Genomic DNA, 23,678 nt, shown 5'->3' with positions numbered 1-23,678 from the left:
GATGCTGGCCTTCATAGCGAGGGGGATTGAATATAAAAGTAGGGAGGTCTTGCTGCAGCTGTATAGGGCATTGGTGAGGCCGCAGCTGGAGTACTGTGTGCAGTTTTGGGCGCCGCACCTGCGCAAAGATATTTTGGCCTTGGAGGGAGTGCAGAGGAGGTTTACTAGGCTGATACCGGAGTTGAGGGGGTTGAGCTATGAGGAGAGGCTGAATAAACTAGGCTTGTACTCGTTAGAGTTTAGAAGAATGAGGGGAGATCTCATTGAGACATATAAGATGATGAATGGGATGGATAGGATAGAGGTGGAGAGACTCTTCCCGCTCAGAAAGGATAGTAGGACTAGGGGGCACAGCCTCAAGATAAAGGGGGGGCGGTTTAGAACGGAGTTGAGGAGGAACTTCTTCACTCAAAGGGTGGTGAATCTCTGGAATTCTCTGCCCGTTGAAGTGGTGGAGGCTACCTCGCTAAATATTTTTAAGATGCGGGTTGATGGGTTTTTGATAAGAGAGGGGATTAAGGGTTATGGGGAGAGGGTGGGAATGTGGAACTGAGCCACGACAGATCAGCCATGATCTTATTGAATGGCGGGGCAGGCTCGAAGGGCTAGCTGGCCTACTCCTGCTCCCATTTGTTATGTTCTTATTAATTCCCCTAATCTGAAAATCTTGGTACAATAAGGGGCAATTTACCATGGCCAGTTCACCTAACCCACACATCTTTGGCCCTACTCTGACTATAATTAAGTAAATAAAAAGACAAATTCAGAAATTTGCTCAGAATGGTGTCAGTTTGAGCATATTTCATTTGTTGAGCTGTTCCACTGTATGGCTAACAATCCATCACAACAAGATAGCCGGTGTGTCATCTTCGCAGCCAATGAAATAAATTGGATACGTGACCATGGTGTAATTTTGGTGCCTAGCTATTTTTTCACTAAAGTTGACAGCACATGGTGGAATTTGAATTCAAAAAAAATCTGGAATTAAGGATCTACTGATGACCGTGAAACCATTGTTGAAAGTTGGGAAAAACCCATCTGGTTCACTAATGTCCTTTAGGGAAGGGAATTTGCTGTTCTTAACTGTTCTGACCTACATGTGACTCCAGAGCCACAGCAATGTGGTTGACTCTCAAATGCCCTTGGGCAGCGAGGGATGGGCCTAGCCAGTGATACCTATGTCCCATGAATTAATTTAAAAAAAATTATTGTTGACAATCAAAGTATCCATGCTGTAGTCTCTTCCTCTTCTTTCAAAGTGCAGCACCTCTCACTTATCAAGGTTGTTATGAAACAGAGGTTAATCTCCTTTACCTCGTGTCGTAATCTGGTAAAAATATTTGGGAAAGTGTTAACTGTTCTTAATTAACGTTTAGAGGTTCATTAATATAAAAGCCTGACACTTGCTTTAAGCAAATAATTAACAAGTTATTTTATTTGAATAATTGGGAACTTTAAACAAGTATCGTTAATTAAGGTATGGTTTGACTAAAATGCTGTTCAAGCATTCATTACTAAAACAGTAATTAAAGGAATTTTAGTCACTCTCAAAGAAATTGTACGACCAGGCTTGATGGAATTCAGAAGCTTTTGGAGTTCTTCTGTAGTTGTCTGCTGTCTGTAAAGTCTCTCTAATTCAGTATCCTTCTGTTAGGTAGTTGGATATTTGCCTTAAGAGATACTTAAACTGGCAGGGTGAAGAGCTGCTCTGGTGATGAATGCTGGCTTTTGACTGGCTGGCCTGACTTCTGGAGATATTTTTCCAGAAATGGCTGTTGTTTTGGCTTTTATATCTGCGATGACCTTGCAATTTTCTTACCCTAGGATTCGTTTGATGCTGTGAATACTATCAAATTCAAATCTGATAGGCTCTTAATAGTTAATTGCCCCTTTTAAACTGATAGGCTGGCAGAATGCAACAGCCTGTCACCAAATAAACCCTAATGCCTGGTCCTTTTGAAACAAATGTTGCAACCTGGAGTCTGTGTGTACTCTGCGTTTCAGTACAGATCTCAAAAACTTTTAAAGGGACCACATACTCTTTTCTTTCCTTCTAACACTTTTTTTTACAATTCTTTTATATTTTTACAAACATTCTTTATATCTTTACAAACTCAACTTCACAACAGGGTTAAATACCATCTACCAGTGCTCTGCCCAGTTAACCAACCCATCTATATCTTCCAATAACCTGCATTCATCTCCTTCACTATTAACCACCCCACCAATTTTGGTGTCATCTGCAACCTTGCCCAACAATCACCCCCCCCCCCCGACATTTTCATCTTTATTTCTTATGAATATAACAAACAATAAGAGTCCCAGAACTGATCCTTGTAGTACAAGGCCTAGGCCAGAAACTCCTAGATGTATAATATAGAAAGCCTAGACCCTAAGTTTTCATATTTGCATTTGGCATTGGTAATAGAGTAATAGAGTCATCGAAGTTTACAGTGTGGAAACAGGCCCTTTGGCCCAACTTGTCCATGCTGCCTTTTTTTTCAAACCCCTAAGCTAGTCCCAATTACCTGCTTTTGGCCCATAATCCCCCTATACCCGTCTTATTCATGTAATTGTCTAAATGCTTTTTAGAAGACAAAATTGTACCTGCCTCTACTACTACCTCTGGCAGCTTGTTCCAGACACTCACCACCCCCTGTGTGAAAAAATTACTCCTTGAGTCCCTTTGTATCTCTCCCCTCTCACCTTAAACCTATACCCTCTAGTTTTAGACTCCCCACCTTTTGGAAAAGCTATTGACTATCTAGCTGATTTAGGCTCCTCATTATTTTATAGACCTCTATGAGATCACCCCTAAGCCTCCTGCCCTGGAGAAAGAAGTCCCGGTCTATCCAGCTTCTCCTAATAACTCAAACCATCAAGTCCTAGTGAATCTTTTCTGTTCTCTTTGTAGTTTTAATAATATCCTTTCTATAATAGGGTGATCAGAACTGTACACAGCATTCCAAGTGTGGCTTTACCAATGTCTTGTACAACTTCCCAATTCCTGTATTCAATGTTTTGATGATGTGACAGGTGGACAGAGTGCTGAGGAAAGCATTCAGCACGCTTGGTTTCATTGAATACTTGAGAGCCTATAGTATAACCCTATCAAAGTGATATCCCCCCTTTTTTTCTCAGTTCTACCTATATAGATTCAGTGGGCGAACCTTCAGATATATCCCCTCTCAGTATTGCCATGTTGGTTTCCCTAATCTAAAGTGCAGCTCCCTCTCCTCTCTTATCTCCTGTTCTATATTTCCTATATCATCTGTACCCTGGAACATTGAGCTGCAAATTCTGTCCCTGCCTTAGCCATGTTTCAGTAATTGCTATAATATCCCAGTTCCATGTACCCATCCATGCCCTGAGTTCGTCTGCCTTGCCATCAGGCCTCTTGCATTGAAATAAATGCAGTTTAACCCGGACTTCCCTTGCTATGCTTCCCTCTGCTTTTGCATAAGGTGTTTCACTCCAGGCATGATTTAAATTTAAATGAAAGTTTTTATCAAACAAAGTTAATTTAAGACCACATATAAATATAATAAAAAATATTTAGCATGACTTTTACCAATTACAAGAATGAAGCATGATGTAGTATAAATCTTAACAGCTTGCTATGATATTCCAAGTCATAGAGTCATAGAATCCCTACCATGCAGGACGGTGCTATTTAGCCATTTGAGCCTGCACCGATCACAGTCCTACGCTTGTCCCGCTGACACTGAGGGGGCAATTTAGCATGGCCAATTAACCTAAACCGCAGATCTCTGGACTGTGGGAGGAAACCGGAGCACCCGGAGAGAACCTACGCAGACATGCAGAGAACGTGCAAACTCCAGTCACTCAAGGTCGAATTGAACCCGGGTTCCTAGTGCTGAGAGGCCACAGTGCTTGATACTGTGCCGCTCAACAACATCTCACAAGCATACACCCCTTCTAGACTTGGCACAAAAAGTAAGGACGCTAATGTGGTGCTGAATCTTCAGCTTTTTAATATCTGCCCTGTATTGGTACTTTAAATGTTGGATTAAGTCTCTGGAGTTTCCCAGTCATGGAACGTTCCCAAAAGCCTTGGTAGCAAGAGACACACAAAACTACACTACCATCTTCCACTAGTTTCTAACAGCAACAAAGCTGAAACTAAAAAGTTGGACTTTCCTGTGGAGGAAACTGTCCCAGGCATCACCTGACCTCTCAATCATGCTCCACCCAGTGATCCCAAGGGACCATTAAAAACCACAGGACCATGTATTCGTCCAGAATAAAATAAACATGATCCATTATATTGCTTCAGTAACAATTGGAGACGCCGGGTGCAGTGAAAACAGTGCCAAATTAAAATGCTGGGAATTGTTTGAAAAACCTGCAAAAAAAAAACATGATTAAGATTTATTTCTTAAAGGCACAGTATCGTCACAACAGTTCTATGAATTCCTTACCGTTGTTGGCAATGTGTGTGGAGAAAATTAGTATAAAGAGGTTGGAAGGAAAGTAAAAGCAACTGGGATCTATTTTCCTCTGGGACAGTCCAGCGGGTAGAGTAGGAGTCAAAACCATAGGGACAATTTGGCAAGTGGCAACATTCTAGAACTAAGTGTCAGTGACAGCAATATGCAATCAGATTTACTGAGGTCAGAATGAGATTATTTCTCCCACTTTCATCTCCATGCTTTTAGTGATTCCTTCCCATGTCGTGCCTCAGACTGAGCCATCCATTAGTTAAGTTTCTAACCCCTTATCCTCCCAGTACTAAATGCCTTCTTTCACTTCAATAACGCAATCCATCTCTGCTCTTGTTCGGCCTATCTGCAACTGAACTCATCCACAAAATTATCACCTTCACATTTCCAAAATGCTTGTAATTGGCCCCTTTCACCTTCCACAAACTTCATTTCATCAAAAACTTTGTCACACATTATCTATCCTGCACTGTGTCCTACTTCCTCATCATTCGTTCCCTCACTATCCTTCATTGACTTTGGGCCACTTCAATGCCTCAATTTCAAATTCTCATCCTTTCATTTAATTTTTTTGATGACATTGCTCCAACCCATTTTGTAACTTTCCATAGCTCAGTCCCCATCCCCTGCCAACTGTTAACTTTTGAACCCTATCTGAGAAATGTAATGGAACAGAGGGACTTTTGTTGGGATTTACTTCCTTTTGCATTCTCCATCTTCTTTCCTTAAGATCTTCTTTGAAACCCACCTGACCAAACATTTGGTTGCAGCTCTCCTCCTCTGGCTCACTGTCCATTTTTGTCTACATGAAACACTTTCTGCATTAAAGCTAATTAATTGAATGGATAACATGATACATTTGAACACACTCCCTGATACTGGAAATTCAAGATGTCAAATCTACAATGATAGAATTTTACCATTGCAATAAAATTAGATGATGTAAAACCACAGGATTTTTGTTGCAGAAACAAATTATAATCTGTAATTGTTTGTTTTGCTATGGGAAATATAAGCATTATCCAAACCAATTAGGCACTGCAAATATATTGCAAACAAGTATTTCTAACTTCAATGTACTTCTTTCTTGAAGCTAATTAATTCATTTTGTTTTGTAAAGCTTGCAAAGTTTTCCACTTAGACATTAAATGTCTGATATTTAATTATTTTTATAGAAATGTCGGGTGTGCAAGGAACGTGGTGCATCAATAGGCTGTGCCATTACGAAATGTCCGAAGAGCTTTCATTTTCCTTGTGGTGTGGAGAACCAGTGTATTTTCCAGTTTACCGGACAGTTTGCGTAAGTTCTCTGAACGCGTTTACAAAAGAATAGGTAACACTGTTGTAGGTTTCTTGTGTATTCAATGCCATGCTTGTTTTCCCCAGCCCACTGAAACAAAGAAAATAGGAGGAGACCGATCAGTCTTCTGAGCTGGCTCCACCATTCATTATGATCATGGCTGAACTTGCAACGCAATAACATGATCCTGCCTTTCCCCCATTCATTTTGATCCTCTTTGCCCCAAGAGCTTCTATCTAATTCCTTCTCAAAAATATACCATGTTTTGGCCTCAGCTGCTTTCTGTAGTAACAATTTCCACTGATTCACCACTCATGATGAAGAAATTTCTCGTCATCTCAGTCGTAAAAGGTTTACCCCATATCCTTCCGCTCTGACCCCTGGTTTTGGACGCCTGAATACCCTTCCTGCATCTACCCTTGTCCTGTTAGAATTTTATAGGTCTCTATGAGATCCTCTCCTCATTCTTCTGCCCTCTCTGAATATAATCATAATTGACTTGATCTCTCTTCATACATTGGTCCCAGCATCCCAGGAATCAGTCTGGTCAACCTTTGCTGCACTCCCTCTATAGCAAGAACACTCTTCCTCAGGAGACCAATATTATATACATTACTCTAGACGTTGCCTCATCAAGGCCCTGTATAAGTGCAGCAAGACACCCTTGCTCCTGTACTCTCATCCTCTCGCTATGAAGGCCAACATACCATTTGCCGCCTTTACTGCCTGCTGCAGCTGCATACTTACCTTCAGCAACTGGTGCACAAGGATGTCCTGGTCTCGTTGTACTCTTTTAATTTATAGCCATTCAGATAATCTGCCTGTTTTTGCTATTAAAGTAGATAACCTCATGTTTATCCACGTGTTACTGCACTTGTCATGCATTTGCTCACTCAGCTTGTCCAACTCGTACTGAAGCATCACTGCATCCTCCTCACAACTCATCCTCTAATCCAGCTTTGTATCATATGCAGATTTAGAGATATTTAGTTTTCTCATCTGAATCATTAACGTATACTATGAATAGCTGACACACTGGCACTGATGCCTGCGGTACCCCACTAGTCACCACCTGTCATTTGGAAAATTACCTGTTTATTCCCACTCTTTGTTTCCTGTCTGCTGTTGTGGAAAAATTACCAATGGAGTCAGACTGGAGGTTCAATAATACAGCTTTATTTTGGACATTAAGCCGTGGGGAGAAAGCACTGGTACTCTGCAGTACTTGCGCTACCTTCTCAATAACACGATAGGAATGGTTCATTTTCATACTTTTTAGACAATGGGTTGTCCGAACATTAGCCATTTAACGCATCTTAATAGTTGAGTAGGATCGATAGTTAACACATTATTACAGTCAGACATATACAGACATTGGCATTTAACATCACATTGTTTCATAGAATGAATACATTTCCTCTATCAGTGACTATCAATGACTTAGTTCCAGTCTATACGTACAGTAATTGATTTTCCTGCATTTATGTATTCCCGTTCCCATTTATGGCTAATCGCTTTATCAGACCTTATTGTCCTAGATCTGTCCTGATCTTTAAAGTGCCTTCAAGCTCTTTCTGGCTTCCTGTAGTGTTTGATTCCTGCATAATAACTGTCTGTGCTGCATGTTTTAATTTCAAGTAGCTGTCTTGCTACGAAGGCCAATATCTATGAAGGCCAAGGTCAGTGTCTGCTTAATGTCTTTTTCTCAGGTAACCGTTTTATGTGCCAGGCCACTATTTTGTGTGTCAGGTATCCATCTTTATGATTTTTCCCACTTCACTGCCAATCAATTTTCTATCCATCTCAATACACAACCCTCCCATTTGCTGGTATCTCTCCTGTCTCCTATAATGCCCTTTTCGATCTCATCTATCCAGGATATCCACCTCTTGCTACCTCAACGCTATTTCTACCGAACTGGTGACTACACAATTTCCCTTTCTGGCCCTCAAGTCAGTTGATATTATTCATGGTTTCCTTTCCTCAAGTATTGATCCCCTCTATTTCAGATTTTTTGACATCATCTGCCTTCTGTCCTTGCAAACTTCAATCTCCAGTTCCTCTTTCAAGCCATTGAACATTTTGTCATTTCCTAAATCATTTCTATTTTTCATGCAATTCTATAGTTGAAACCTTCCAATGTACTACAATGACCTTTATCAAAGTAAAATTGGAATTCGATATGACTGACCATGGAAAACTAGCCCTCCTCTTCTTTCTGGATCTTTGACATGGTTGACCACCACACAATCCTCTTCCAATGCCTGTCCTGCGTTATAAAGTTGGATGAGACTACTTTTGTCTGGATCCATTTTATAAATCCAGTTGTAGCCTGAGAATTATCTGCAGTGGCTTCTCTTCGCAACATTGCCTTTGAAGTCCCTCTAAAAAGTATCATCCCAAACAGAAAATGTCAGTGTTTTGACCATTTGATCAAAACTGAAAAGCTGCTGAGATCTCTTCCAGAGGACAAAGTGGGGGACAGCAGAAAGAGGGGTTGACTTGGGGTGTCATTGCATGACAAACGTTACAGTGATTGCAAATGAGTAACAGTGGGTGTATGAGTTTGGCCGTAGATGGACGAATGTGCCATACTCCTTGCAAGAGTAGCAACAAACAGCAGCAGCAGAATACTTCTGTCACTTCGATGATTGAGTGCTCAGCCTAAAAAGCTTGTTTACAGTCTAGACTTATGTCTTGTGTGACATTTGGCCAACTCTTAGATTTGTATAACCAATTTCAAATAATACCTGTGAAGTCAGTGTTGGCATGATGGCTGGAAGCATTGGCTTTACTCACTTTTGCTGAGAGCACTTAACTCTGTTCTCATCACATGTCAAAAATTGCTCGATGATGCAGATTTCTCCATTTGGAGTCTATCCAGGGTTGTTTTTTACCCCCATGTAGTGGGATCCAGCTTGCAAGTTCTGAGGTTGGCTTTCTGATTGTCTTTATATTTTTGGGATGTCCTGTTGTTCCAGTGCTCAGCTGACTGTAGAGTACTGCCTGTGCCATGCAGGAATCTTTTATGTGAATCACATGACTGATCCAACAAAGCTGAACTCTGATAACCATGCTCTACATGTCAAGTATGCAGCACTTTGGAAGTACCTCTGTGTTAAGGATTTGTCCTGGCACCGGATGTTCCAAATAGATTTAAGGCAGTGAAGATGGAATGCCTCCAGATGTTTTATTTGATGGTTGTAGGTTACTTAAGTCTCTCACTCAGAAACGAATGATGTAAGATCCATTGACTGCAAGATGTTAATTTCTATGCTGAGACAAATTCCAGCTTCTTTTCTGAATGAGACTGCCAAAATCAGGCAATGGTTGATTTCATCATTCAGCGTGGTGTTATCGAAGAGCTTACTCTCAACATGGCAGATCATCTGTACTGAACAGAAATGTTTTATTGCCGGTGGCCGTTGCATCTTGGAGTATATGGCCAGGGTGTGGGTTGATAGAAGATCTCAGTCTTCTTCAGACTTGATGTCAGGCCAATGTGTTCTGAGACTAGGGCAGAGCAAACAAACAAGCAGTGGAATGCCCTCCAGAGTTTGTGCTTAGAGAATGTAGGTTTGTGAACAAGAGTTCAATCAGTCGCTGCTTTAGTACATAGAACACTACAGCACAAACAGGCCCTTCGGCCCACTAGTTGCGCCGATCACATCAACACCCACCAATCCATAGACCTATCTATAACCCCCAATCCCATTAAATCCCATATACTCATCCAGAAGTCTTTTAAAAGACCCCAGCGAGTTCGCCTCCACCACCACAGACGGCAGCCGATTCCATTCACTCACCACCCTCTGAATGAAAAACTTACCCCTAACATCACCTCTGTACTTGCTTCCCTGCACCTTAAATCTGTGTCCTCCCGTAGCGACCATTTCAACCCAGGGAAATAGCCTCTGAGAATCCACCCTATCCATTCCTCTCAACATTTTATAAACCTCTATCAGGTCGCCTCTCAACCTTCGTCTCTCCAGGGAGAAGAGTCCCAGCTCCCTGAACCTATCTTCATAAGGCATGCCTCCCAATCCAGGCAACATCCTTGTAAATCTCCTCTGTACCCTTTCAATAGATTCTACGTCCTTCCTATAGTGAGGCGACCAGAACTGCGCACAGTACTCCAAGTGGGGCCTGACAAGGGACTTACAAAGTTGCAGCATTACCTCCCGACTCCTAAACGCAATCCCTTGATTAATGAAGGCCAGTACACCATATGCCTTCTTGACCACATCCTCCACCTGCGAGGCCAATTTAAGAGTCCTGTGGACCCGGACCCCAAGATCCTTCTGCTCTTCAACACTGCTAAGACTCCTGCCTTGATAGTGTACTCGTTCATCCCATTGGTCCTGCCAAAATGGACCACTACACATTTATCCGCGTTGAAGTCCATCTGCCACTTCTCCGCCCAGTCTTGCATACTATTTATGTCCTGCTGCAACTTCTAACATCCTTCCAGACCATCCACAACACCACCGACCTTCGTGTCATCGGTGAACTTACTAACCCATCCCTCCACTTCCTCATCTAGGTCATTTATGAAAATGACAAACAGCAAGGGTCCTAGAACAGATCCCTGGGGCACTCCACTGGTGACTGACTTCCATGCAGAAAAAGACCCATCCACAACCACTCTCTGCCTTCTGCAGGCAAGCCAGTTCTGGATCCACAAGGCCAAAGCCCCTTGGATCCCATGCCCTCTCACCTTCTCAAGGTGAGCCTCTGTGCAAGCCTTGAGTCTTTGCAAGTTAACGAGGTTGCCATGTGCCCTGAAATCAGTGTGTACTCCTGTGTCAAAATCTTTGAGTGCATACTGGAAGCATGGCCAGAAATAAACAGAGCTGGATCCAATACACAGCGTTGCCTGATGCTGTTGGTGACAGGAAAGATATCTGATGACATAGCACTTTACATCGCACTGGTCAACATGCCATCGTGAAATCAGTGCACTGATCATCTTTTCATGGTAGCCATATTTGTACAGGATCTTCCACAGACCTTCCAGATTTTCTGTGTCAAAAGCTTTGATCAGCTCAGCAAACACCATATAGAAGTCCTTATTCTGTACACGAACTTGACCTGCTATAAACATCATGTCTCCAGTTCCATCCTGCACACAAGCCACACTGATTCTATACAGTCAGTGAAGTGAATGACAAATAAGATTAACTCCTGCAAAAATTTTTCCTTCTGTTGAAAGAACTGATATTCCACAGTGATTGTCATAGATGGATTTGCTCCCTTTCGTTTGTGGAGATGAGTATGGAGGCAACCTTGTAGTCTTGTTTCCAGCTTAGATGGAAGAGGCTAATGAATTTTCTAGCCCTGTGAGTATTTGAATACTTCAGGTGAGATGCCATCAACTTCTTACAACTTGCTGATAGAAAGCTGCTTTATGGTCTCTGCTTGAGAAGGATAAGGAGCAAACTCTTCCTGAGTGTGGAGCTGTGGAAGTGACTACGTGTTATCATTGCACACAGCAGATTATTAATTTAGGAGACTGTTGAAATGCTCTGCCCAACGAGAGAGAATTTCATGCCTGTTTGTTCTGGAGTTGATTCCCAATTGCTGAGAGCAATTTTTTTTGGTAACACTTCTGTCAAGCATATCATAGCTTTGATTCACTGTACTATATAAATTCAAGTTGTTACCAAAATAGACATCCAAAACAATAAACAAAAACTATTATCTTGTGTGAGAAAACCTCAAGATCAATGCAAAAATATAAGTAAAATACTGTTGATGCTGCAAAACTGAAAGGATGAATGCGAGAGAAACTCATGTGGTCTGGCAGTACCAGTGGAGAGGGAACAAAGTTAATATTTGGAGTCCAATATAACTTCAGTAGATTTTTATGACCTGAGTTTTTCTACTACTTTGTCTTAGAACCATAGAAAATTACAGCTCAGAAACAGGCCCTTCTTGTCTGTGCCGAACCATTTTTTGCCTAGTCCCACTGACTTGCTCTTGAACCATATCCCTCCACACCCCTCTCATCCATGAACCCGTCCAAGTTTTTCTTAAATGTTAAAAGTGACCCCGCATTTACCACTTTATCCAGCAGCTCATTCCACACTCCCAGCACACTCTGCGTGAAGAAGCCCCCCATAATATTCCGTTTAAACTTTTCTCCTTTCACCCTTAACCCATGCCCTCTGGTTTTTTTTCTCCCTTAGCCTCAGTGGAAAAAGTCTGCTTGCATTCACTCTATCTATACCCATCAGAATTTTATACATCTCTATCAAATCTCCCCTCATTCTTCTATGCTCCAGGGAATAAAGTCCTAATCTATTCAACCTCTCTCTCTAACTCAGCTTCTCAAGTCCCGGCAAAATCCTCGTAAACCTTAGATCGTAGATCATAGAACCCTACAGTGCAGAAAGAGGCCCATCGAGTCTGCACCGACCACAATCCCACCCAGGCCCTACCCCCATATGCCTACACCAAGGGACAATTTTAGCATGGCCAATCAACCTAACCTGCACATCTTTGGACTGTGGGAGGAAACCGGAGCACCTGGTTTTTTGAGAAAGTGACCAAAGAGGTGGATGGGGGTAAGGCAGTTGACGTGGTATATATGGGCTTTAGTAAGGCGTTTGATAAGGTTCACCATGGAAGGCTTCTGCAGAAAATGCAGATGTATGGGATTGAGGGTGATTTAGTTAATTGGATCAGGAATTGGCTAGCTGATAGAAGACAGAGGGTGGTGGTTGGTGGAAAGTATTCGTCATGGAGTTCGGTTACAAGTGGTGTGCCTCAGGGATCTGTTTTGGGGCCACTGCTGTTTGTAATTTTTATAAATGATCTGGATGAGGGTATAGAAGGATGGATTAGTAAATTTGCTGATGACACCAAAGTCAGAGGAGTGGTAGATAGTGAAGAGGGGTACAATAGTTTACAGAGAGACTTGGACAAGTTGCAGAGCTGGGCCGAGAGGTGGCGGATGGAGTTTAATGCGGAAGAGTGTGAGGTAATTCACTTTGGCAGGAATAACAGATGTGTAGAGTATAGGGCTAATGGTAGGACTCTGAATGGTGTTGACGAACAGAGGGATCTAGGTGTATATGTGCATAGATCCCTGAAAGTTGGAAATCAAGTCGATAACGTTGTTAGGAAGGCATACGGTGTCTTGGCGTTTATTGGTAGGGGGATTGAATTTAGGAGCCGCAACGTCATGTTGCAACTGTACAAAACTCTGGTGCGGCCGCACTTGGAGTATTGTGTATAGTTCTGGTCCCCACATTAGAGGAAGGATGTGGAGGCATTGGAGAGGGTGCAGAGGAGGTTTACCAGGATGTTGCCTGGTATGGAGGGAAGGTCCTATGAGGAGAGACTGAGGGATTTGGGGTTGTTTTCGTTAGAAAGAAGGCGGCTAAGAGGGGACCTTATTGAAACATATAAGATGATTAGAGGTTTAGATAGGGTGGACAGTGATAGCCTTTTTCCTCGGATGGAGAAAGCTAGCACGAGGGGACATAGCTTTAACTTAAGGGGTGGTAGTTATAGGACGGATGTCAGGGGTAGGTTCTTTACCCAGAGGGTGGTGGGGGAATGGAATGCCCTGCCTGCTGCAGTTGTAGATGCGCCTAGTTTGGGGGCGTTTAAGAGGTCCGTGGATAAGTTTATGGATGGAAAGGGATTGGTTTAGGTTAGAGGGTCATTGCTTTTTTCTTAATTGGTTGGCGCAACATCGTGGGCCGAAAGGCCTGTTCTGCGCTGTAATGTTCTATGTTCACCCGGAGGAAACCCACACAGACACGAGGAGAATGTGCAAACTCCACACAGACAGTGACCCGAGCCGGGAATTGAACCCAGGTCCCTGGAGCTGTGAAGCAGCAGTGCTAACCACTGTGCTACCATGCCTTCTCTGCACTCTTTCAACCTTATTAAATTTCTTTAGGTTTTGTCTTTAGCAACTTAAGTGGAGAGAATGACTGCAAGCTTGTTGTTTTGCAAGGCCATTAACAAATAATAAAATGGTTCTTTTTTTATTTGTTCTCTGGCGATGGGGAGCATTGGCATGTCTGCATTTATTGCCCATCCCTGGTTGTCTTGAGAAGATGGTAATAGGTCTTCTTGAACTGCTGCAGTCCTTGTTCTCATGGTCCTCTCATATGAGTATAAGTATAACCTTTTGGTTGCTGGTGCAATGACAATGTTATTCATTGTACTAAGCACCACAGTCTTACTACTGTTATTAGTATAATTCTCCCTTTGGAATAACAGACTCTACATGTATGTCACAATGGTCTCACTTAAAAATGCAATGCTGAGCTTAGAAGCTTTTCCTCCTTATTTAAACTTTATTCATCCTTGAATTTTGTGTACGTATGCAGTGAACTGACCACTTTAACCTACTCCCATAATGAATAACTCTTAAATAGAGGATTAGGAATCAATTTAGTTGATGCAAAGGAGCAGCCGATTAACTGTCTCAAATGAGTAAGCTGAAAGTAAGCACGTAGGTACATCAAGCAGTAATGAAGGCAATGAAAACAGTAATGTTGGGCTTCATAGCGAGAGGATTTGAGTGTGGGGATAGGGATGTTTTGTTGCAATTGTATATCATGTTTGTGAGGCCATACCTGGAATATTGTGTGCAGTTTTGGTGTCCTTATCTGAGCAAGGATGTCTTTGCTGTAGAGGGAGTACAGCAAAGGTTTACCAGGTTGATTCCTGGATTGTCAGGTTTATCAAATGAGGAGAGACTAAGTTGGTTTGAATTATATTCAGAGTTTAGAAGAGAGAGAAGGGTAGTTTCATAAATTCTAACAAGGTTAGACAGGGTAGATTCAGAAAGAATGTTCCCAATGGTGTGGGAGTCCAGAACTAGAGGTCATAGTTTAAGGATAAAGGGTAAACCTTTTGCAACAGAGGTGAGGAGAAATTTCTTCATCCAGAGGGTGATGAATGTGTGGAATTCACTACCACTGAATATAGTCGAGGCCAAAATATTGTCTGATTTCAAGAAGAAATTAGATATAGCTCTTGGGGCTAAAGAGATGAAGGAATGTGGGGGGACGGGGTCAGGATATTGAATTTGATGATCAGCCATGATCAAAATGAACGGCAGAGCAGGCTAGAAAGGCTGAATGGCCTTCTCCTGCTTCTAGTTCCAATGAGTACTGGTGTTACACATTTATTTTGATTCTACGAAAATTGTGAATTTTTGGCAATTTCTGTTTTTTTCTAGTTGAATAGACTGCCTGTTGTGTATTTCCTTGGTATCAGAGCTGTGGAACAGTAATCTAGATAGCGCTGGTCCTCTATTTCGCCTCCCTGTAAAAAGTTATACCCCCACAGCAACCAGATTGATTTTGGGAGATTATGCTTCAAGTGCGTAAACAAGTGTCTTACCATTTTTGATGCAGCATATTAACATTTCCAAAAAATAAAGCCATTCTCAATGCCTTTCCTTCTCCCATTGAAATGCATAGACTGGTAGAGTGGTAATGAAAAAGGAACAGTAACAAGTTAGTCCATTCAACATCCAGTCCAGTTTTCCTTTCCAGTGATTTCCATGCATTTCTTCTTTAACATGTTGTTTTCCAAACGTCATATCTTTGTTCCATCTATTTTTCTTTGCATTATCTTCAGGCCTTTAAGCTTGGCATTGTCTAATTCCTCTCTCTTAACATAGAACATAGAACATTACAGCGCAGAACAGGCCCTTCGGCCCACGATGTTGCGCCGACCAGTTACAAAACAATGACCCACTAACCTAAACCAATCCCTTCTCGTCCATAAACCTATCCACGGATCTCTTAAACGCCCCCAAACTAGGCGCATTTACAACTGCAGCAGGCAGGGCATTCCAATCCCTCACCACCCTCTGGGTAAAGAACCTACCCCTGACATCCGTCCTATAACTACCACCCCTTAATTTAAAGCCATGCCCCCTCGTGCTAGATTTCTCCATCAGAGGAAAAAGGCTATTACTATCCACCCTATCTAAACCTCTAATCATCTTATATGTTTCAATAAGATCCCCTCTTAGCCGCCTTCTTTCCAGCGAAAACAACCCCAAATCCCTCAGCCTCTCCTCATAGGACCTCCCCTCCATACCAGGCAACATCCTGGTAAACCTCCTCTGCACCCTCTCCAAAGCCTCCACATCCTTCCTATAATGTGGGGACCAGAACTGCACACAGTACTCCAAGTGCGGCCGCACCAGAGTTGTGTACAGTTGTAACATGACGCTGCGACTCCTAAATTCAATCCCCCTACCAATAAACGCCAAGACACCGTATGCCTTCTTAACAACCTTATCTACTTGACTCCCAACTTTCAGGGATCTATGTACACATACACCTAGATCCCTCTGCTCATCCACACTATTCAAAGTCCTCCTGATTTACAAAGTCCTCTTGATTTACAAATATTTTGATTCCTATTTTTAAATTTGGTGATGCCCCTGTTTTGTTTCTATTTTATTTAATGGACGTTGAACGTGATCATTTTGTTTTTGCAATGAGGAAGAACAAAGAATATAGAAAATTATAGCACAGTAACAGGTCCTTCAGCCCTTAAAGCCTGCACCAATCATGCTGTCCGACTGAACTAAAACCCCCTACCCTTCCGGGGCCCATACCCCTCTATTTCCATCCCATCATGTATTTGTCAAGACCCACCGCTTAAAAGTCACTAATGTATCTGCTTCCACTACCTCGCATGGCAACAAGTTCCAGGCACCACTATTCTCTGTGTAAAAAATCTGCCTTGTACCTTTAAAACTTGCCCCTCATACCGTAAACCTGTGCTCCCTAGCAATTGACTCTTCCACCCTGGGAAAAAGCTACTGACTATCTACTCTGTCCATGCTTCTCATAATCTTGTGGACTTCTGTTAGGTCACCCCTCAACCTCCGTCGTTTTAGTGAGAACAAACCAAGTTTCTTCAACCTCTCCTCATAGCTAATGCCTTCCATACCAGGCAACATCCTGGTAAATCTTTTCTGTACCCTCTCCAAAGCTCCCACATCCTTCTGGTAGTGTGGCGACCAGAATTGAACACTATATTCTAAGTGCAGCCTAACTAAAGTTCTATAAAGCTGCAACATGACTTGCCAATTTTTGAACTCAATGCCCTGGCTGATGAAGGCAAGCATATGCCTTCTTGACTACCTTCTCCATCTGCATTGCCACTTTCAGTGACCTGTCTACCTGTACACCCAGATCCCTTTGCCTATCAATACTCTTAAGGATTCTGCCATTTACTGTATGTTTCCTCTTGGTATTAGACCTTCCAAAATGCATTATCTCACATTTGTCTGGATTAAACTCCATCTGCCATCTCTCCGCCCAAGTCTCCAACTGATTTTTATCCTGCTGTATCCTCTGATGGTCCTCATCGCTATCCGCAGATGCACCAACCTTTGTGTCGTCCGCAAACTTACTAATCAATCCATTTTCCTCCAAATGATTTACATATATTATACACAGCAAAGGTCCCAGCAATGATCCCTGAGGAATGCCACTTGTCACAACCCTCCATTTGGAAACGCACCCTTCCACTGCTACTCTCTGTCTTCTTTGAGCAATCCAGTGGTAGGGAAATTATTGGAGACGATTCTTCAAGACAGGATTTATTCCCACTTGGAAATAAATGGATGTATTAGTGAGAGACAACATGGTTTTGTGAATGGGAGGTCATGTCTCACGAACTTGATTGAGTTTTTCGAGGAAGTGACGAAGATGATTGATGAGGACAGGGCAGTAAGGCCTTTGACAAGGTCCCTCATGGCCGACTGGTGCAGAAGGTGAAGTTGCATGGGGTCAGAGGTGAGCTGGCAAGGTGGATACTGGCAGTCATCGGCAAAGAGGAAGTCTCTCGGAACAGTCTCCTTCACTTTGGTAATAGCTTGAAGTCTCCTCAGTTTGAAGAGCTTCCCATCCACTCTGTTCTTGAGGATGATTCCAGCAACACTGTCTTGGAAGGCATCATTCAGCATGGCAGTAAACATCATGCCCACTCTACACAACCTTTGTTGACCTCGTGAAAGCCTTCGACACTGTAAGCTGACAAGGCCTTTGGAGGATCATGTCAAAGTTTGGCTGCCCCCCCAAATTCATTCAGTTGGTACACCAGTTCCATGATGGCCAGACTACTGCATGGCAGAGAATCCTCAGGCATTCCCAGTCATCAGTGGCGTCAAACAGGGCTGTGTGCTCATACCCACACTGTTCAGCATGATGTTTACTGCCATGCTGAATGATGCCTTCCGGGTCAGTGTTGCTGGAATTAGCCTCAAGTACAGAGTGGATGGGGAGCTCGTCAACCTGAGGAGACATCAAGCTATTACCAAAGTGAAGGAGACTGTTCTGAGAGACTTCCCCTTTGCCGATGACTGCGCCCTGCATACTGGCTCAGAGCCAGAGATGAAAGTCAGTATGGACAAATTTTCCACAGCTTGTGACAACTTTGGACTCACCATCAACATTAAAAAGACCGAAGTCATGCACCAGCCTGCTGCTCATGCACCGTACACAGAACCTATAATCACAATCAAAGGGCAGAAACTACAGGCAGTGAACCAGTTCACTTATCTTGGCAGCACCCTCTCCCAAGCAGTGACTATTGATACAGAAGTTAACTGCAGAATAGCAAAGGCAAGTTCTGCTTTTGGTAGACTGCACTCCATTGTATGGGAACATCGAGGAATCAGCCCAGCAACAAGACTGAAGGTCTACAGCACCGCGGTACTCACCACCCTCCTGTATGCCTGTGAAACGTGGACTGTGTATCGAGGACATCCAGGCTAAATCATTTCCACATGACTTGTCTTTGCAGAATATTGCATCAGATGGCAAGACGAAGTACCAGACACTGAAGTTCTCTCTGGAGCAAGTCTGCCATCAGTCCACACACTGCTGATGAGAGCGCAGACCCAGTGGGCAGGTCTCGTCATCTGTATGTCAGACGAGTGCATATCCGAGCAGCCCCTTTTTGGGGAACTCTCTGCTGGAAGACATTTGCATGGAGGGCAGAAGAAACGTTACAAAGACACATTCAAGGCCTCCCTGAAGTCGCTTGACATAGACACAACCACCTGGGAAACACTGGCACAAAACTGCCCTACCTGGCGCTGCCTCATCCACAATGGCTGTCAAGCTTACGAAGCAAGGTGTATTGCTGAAGCACAACTTAAACACGACCTGCGCAAGTCCAGAGCCACCAGCACAACAACTACAGTGTCTACACAAGTCTGTCCAATATGTGCCAGGACATTCCATGCCTGAATTGGCCTGATCAGTCATCTTCAGACACAACCGGCCTCAAAGTGACTAATGGTGCTAAGGTCCTCATCGATGACGATGGTCGAACGACAGTGCCGATGACATAGGTAGGAAAAGGGATAAGATACAGAAGTGTGAATATGGAGATTAGCTCGAAGGCTAAAGTGCAGAGCCTTGAAAGGAGTCATTTCTGGATTACTACTGGTGCTACGTGCTAGTGAGAGTAGGAATGGGAAGATTAGGCAGATGAATGTGTGGCTTGAGAGCTGGTGCAATGGGGCAGAGATTTAGATTTTTGGATCATTGGGATCTCTTCTGGGGAAAGGGTGACCTGTTCAAGAGTTACAGGTTACACCTGAACTGGAGGGGGACTAACATCCTGGTGGGGAGATTTGCCAGAGCCACTCAGGAGAGTTTAAACTAGTTTGGTTGGGGGATGGGACCCAAAGCAGTAGGAAGACAGAAGAGAAGGTTGAGGACAGCACAGAAATTAAAGAGAGCACATTAAGTAGTAAAGGCAATATCAGTAATCCTAGTACCAGATAGGTCAAGCAAAAGCAAAACAGAGAGCAGGGGAAGTCAGATTAAACTGCACTTATTTCAATGCAAGAGGCCAGACAGGCAAGGCAGATGAACTCCGGGCATGGATGGGTATGTGGGAATGGGATATGATAGCAATTACTGAAACATGGCTAAGGGAGGGACAAGACTGGCAGCAAAATGTTCCAGGGTACAGATGCTTTTGGAAAGATAGAACAGGAAGTAAGAGATTAATGGCGGTACTGAAAGGGGATATTCCGAGGGTTCGTCCATTGAGTCTATATGGGTAGAACTGAGAAGTAAGAAGGGGGAAATCACTTTGATAGGGTTATACTATACGCCCTCAGCGGGAAATTGAGGAGCAGTGGGCTGACGAATAGCAGATGGAGTTTAATTTAAATAAATGTGAAGTGATGCATTTTGTTAGATTGAACCAGAGCAGAACTTACTCAGTTAATGGTAGGGCGTTGGGGAGAGTTACAGAACAAAGAGGTCTAGGGTACATGTTCATAGGCCCTTGAAAGTGGAGTCACAAGTGGACAGAGTGGTGAAGAAGGCATTCAGCATGCTTGGTTTCATTGGTCAGCACATTGAATACAGGAATTGGGACGTCTTGTTGAAGTTGTACAAGACATTGGTAAGACCACACTTGGAATACTGTGTACAGTTCTGATCACTCTATCATAGAAAGGATATTATTAAACTGGAAAGATTTAGTAAGATGCTACCGGGACTCAATGGTTTGAGTGATAAGAAGAGGCTGGATAAACTGGGACTTTTTTCTCTGGAGCATAGAAGACTGAGGGGTGACCTTAGAGGTCTATAACATAACGAGGGACATAGATCAGGTAGATAGTCAATACCTTTTCCTGAAGGTAATAGGTTTAAAGTGAGAGGGAAGAAGTGTCCAGAGGGCAATTTTTTCACACAGAGAATGCTGAGTGTCTGGAACAAGCTACCAGAGGTGGTAGTAGAGGTGGATACAATTTTGTCTTTTAAAAAGCCTTTAGACAGTTACATGGGTAAGGTGGGTATTGAAGAATATGGGCCAAATGTGGGCAATTGGGATTAGCTTAGGCGTTTAAAAAAAAAGGCAGCATAGACAAGTTGGGCTAAAGGGCTTGTTTCCATGCTGTAAACCTCTATGACTGTATTACGGGTAGATTATAGAATGGAGGTGTTGCAGGTAGTACATGAGGTACAGTAGGAGGTCATTTGGGAGTAAGGAAAACTCGAGCTAAAATACCTGGACTGCATCAAGATATGGTTGAATTTTGTTGGACATATCACACGTCAATTAATAGGAGACCCTCAAGTGGTGATAAAACCAGCTTTCTTAATTACCCATTCCAACATTTGAGGTGTCTTTTACAGGGGTCTTAATTGATTGTGTAAGACCTCTCCCTAAAATATAAAGTGGGAATCAATGTCTATTGACCATAACGGATGTGTCTACTAGACTTCCAGAGAGCATTCCATTTCATAACATTTGCAGCTAAATGGATTGTAGAGGTATTACTTTAAATCTTTAGGTATTGTCTACTCATAGAAATAAAATCAGATCAAGGATCAGACTATGCAATAGTTATTCAAGGAGGTTACAGATAGCTTAGGAATAAACCAATTTAAATCAACTGTGTACTATCCAGAATCGTAGAGAGGATTAGGGCGGTGGCATCAAACTTTAAAAACCATGTTGAGGACTTATTGTCACGATTATCTGAAGGATTGGGATAAAGGAATCCTATTTGTACTTATTGTAATTTGTGATGCACCTAGTGAATCAACTAAATTCAGTTCATTTGAATTGATTTTTAGGCATGAGATGAAAAGATCATATAAATTGATTGAGGAGAAATTGGTGAATGAGAATTCTGAGATGACATTATTGGACTGTGTAAAATTTTAGGGAAAGATTGAATGGAGCAACTGAGTTGGCTAGACAATATTTAAAAGTGGCACAGCATGTGATGAAACAGGAAGCAGATAAGAAATCAAAAATTCATACTTTTGCTTGTGGGTATAAAGTCTTAGTATTACTTTAGTGGTAGGTGAACCTTTAAAGGCAAGGTTTAGTGGGCCTTAACAATTGAAAGGAAATTGAGTGAGGTGAATTATTTGATAAGTATGTCTGATAGAAGAAAAACTCAGTGTGTCATTAGAATATGCTCAAACAATATGTTGGTAGGGAAGGAAAGCAGAAGAACGGTGTGTTGGTGGTTACAACTCAGAAGAACCAAATCCAGATGAGTCTGAATTTGACATTCTTCAAATTAAATTGCATAACGAGGAAGTTATCAGAAGTTGGAATAAATTGTTGAGTTAACTTCTGGAGGAAAATCAAAGTGACCTGAATCACATGGAGAGATATGTGGGAATAAACTGGGAAGCATTAAAATAATTATGCATGATGTAGGTGTCAGAAATGCTATTCCAATTAAGCAACATCCTTATAGGCTTAACCCACCAAAGTTGGTACAAGTTCGAAAGGAGATTAAAAGTATGCTTTCATAATTGTGTCTAGTTCAATGAGGAAGGTTGTGTTAGATCCAGTTCTTGGAAATGAGGTGGGCCATCAAGTGTCAGTAGGAGAATACTTAGAGGACAGTAATTATTGTATCATAAAATTTAAGCTGACTATGGAAAAGGACAAAGAACAGTCCAAGGTGAGAAAAATTAATGAGGACACAGCCAGTTTCAATGGGGTAAGAGTGATCTGGGTGAGATTGGCTTGAAATGTTGGCAGAAAAAATGGTAGCTGGAGGAAGGATTTTCCTGATGGTGGTGGTGTCCAGAACGAGGGATCATAGTCCAAGGATACAAAATAAACCTTTAGAACTTGAGATCAGGAGAAATTTCTTAACCCAGGGAGTGACAAGCCTGTAGAATTTGCTATCACAGAAAGCGGTTGAGGCCAAAACATTGTTTTCAAGAGGAGTTAGAAATAGCTTTGGGGGCAAAGGTGTTGAAAGGATGTGGCAGGGGCAGGGAGATGGGATCAGGCTATTGCTTTGGATAGTCAGCTATGATCAGCAGACTTGAAGGATTGAATGGCCAGCTCCTGTTTCTATTTCCTATGTTTCTACATTGTTCCCATTTGTGAATGAATGAGAGGCATGAATTTAAAGTAATTAATAGAAGAAACAGAAGTGATATGAGGGGAAATGTTTTTATGCAGAAAGTGGTTAAGGTTTGGAATACCCTGCCTGAGTGTGGTTGAGGTAGCTTCAGCTGAAGCATTCAAGAGAAAGAATGTGCAGGGTTATGGGGAGAAGGCAGAGGAATGGAACTAGTGAGTTGCTCATTTTGGAACTCCAGTAGAAACACGATGGGCCAATAGCCTTGTGCGCTGTAACAATTCTGTGATACTGTAATAAATATCTTTCTCTTGTAATTATTCCTCAGACATATAGATCAGGATTTTACGACGCTTCCTGTCTGGTGGAATATTACTGTCCAGTTGAACTGACTGGAGATTTAAGTGTGGCAGAAGTCATTCTGTGCCGGACCATAAAATCCTGGCCAAAGTCTATTGCTAACATCCTCTTATTCTAGCTTCCCTCATCCTCCATCATAGGTAAAAGTCTTTTATATTTTCTATCCTATCTTTACATCATTTTAATACCTTTGTCAAATCACCCGTAATCTACTATTTTATCAGAAATGGCCCATTTTTTAAAAAAACTTTGTATTTCCTCTTACCAGAAAGCATTTCAGTCATTTGGCACTCATCGCTGTTGTTTTGATGACCTTTTCTAATGTGAAGTCCGAGAGTATACACAGTATTCTGTGATTCTCCTGGCTTTCATGTTGATTCACTCTTAACATTTCAATTTTTAATAATAGAATTATTTTACACTAGTATGTTGTAAATTGTATGTTGGAGCGGCATGATGTCACAGTGGTTGGCGCTGCTGCCTCACAGTGTCAGGAACCTGTGTTCGATTCCTAGCTTGGGTCACTGTTGGTGCGGAGCCTGCACATTTTCCCCATGTCCGTGTGGGTTTTCTCTGGGTACTCCAATTTCCTCCACATTTCAAAAATGTGCAGGTTAGGTGCATTGGCCACGCTAAATTCTCCCTCAGTGTACTCGAACGGGCGCCGGCGTGTGGTGACTCAGGGATTTTC

At 42.4% G+C, this 23,678-nt stretch overlaps 1 protein-coding gene across 8 annotated transcripts in view; it reads left to right on the top strand.

The window, feature by feature from the left end:
• Positions 1–23,678, top strand: part of g2e3 (G2/M-phase specific E3 ubiquitin protein ligase) — a 289,629-nt gene that overhangs the window by 113,291 nt on the left and 152,660 nt on the right. For all 8 annotated transcript variants that reach the window (XM_080202897.1, XM_080202898.1, XM_080202896.1 and 5 more), the window contains one exon: positions 5,639–5,763. In XM_080202897.1, coding sequence (XP_080059023.1) covers positions 5,639–5,763 — 125 coding nt within the window. The remainder of the gene's footprint in view (positions 1–5,638; positions 5,764–23,678) is intronic.

Source organism: Carcharhinus amblyrhynchos, chromosome 14, assembly GCF_965287045.1.
Source record: "Carcharhinus amblyrhynchos chromosome 14, sCarAmb.v2.hapA, whole genome shotgun sequence".
Classification (NCBI taxonomy): Eukaryota; Metazoa; Chordata; class Chondrichthyes; order Carcharhiniformes; family Carcharhinidae; genus Carcharhinus; species Carcharhinus amblyrhynchos.
Note: the sequence above shows the minus strand (reverse complement) of the source record. Positions and strands in the feature narration are given on the sequence as shown.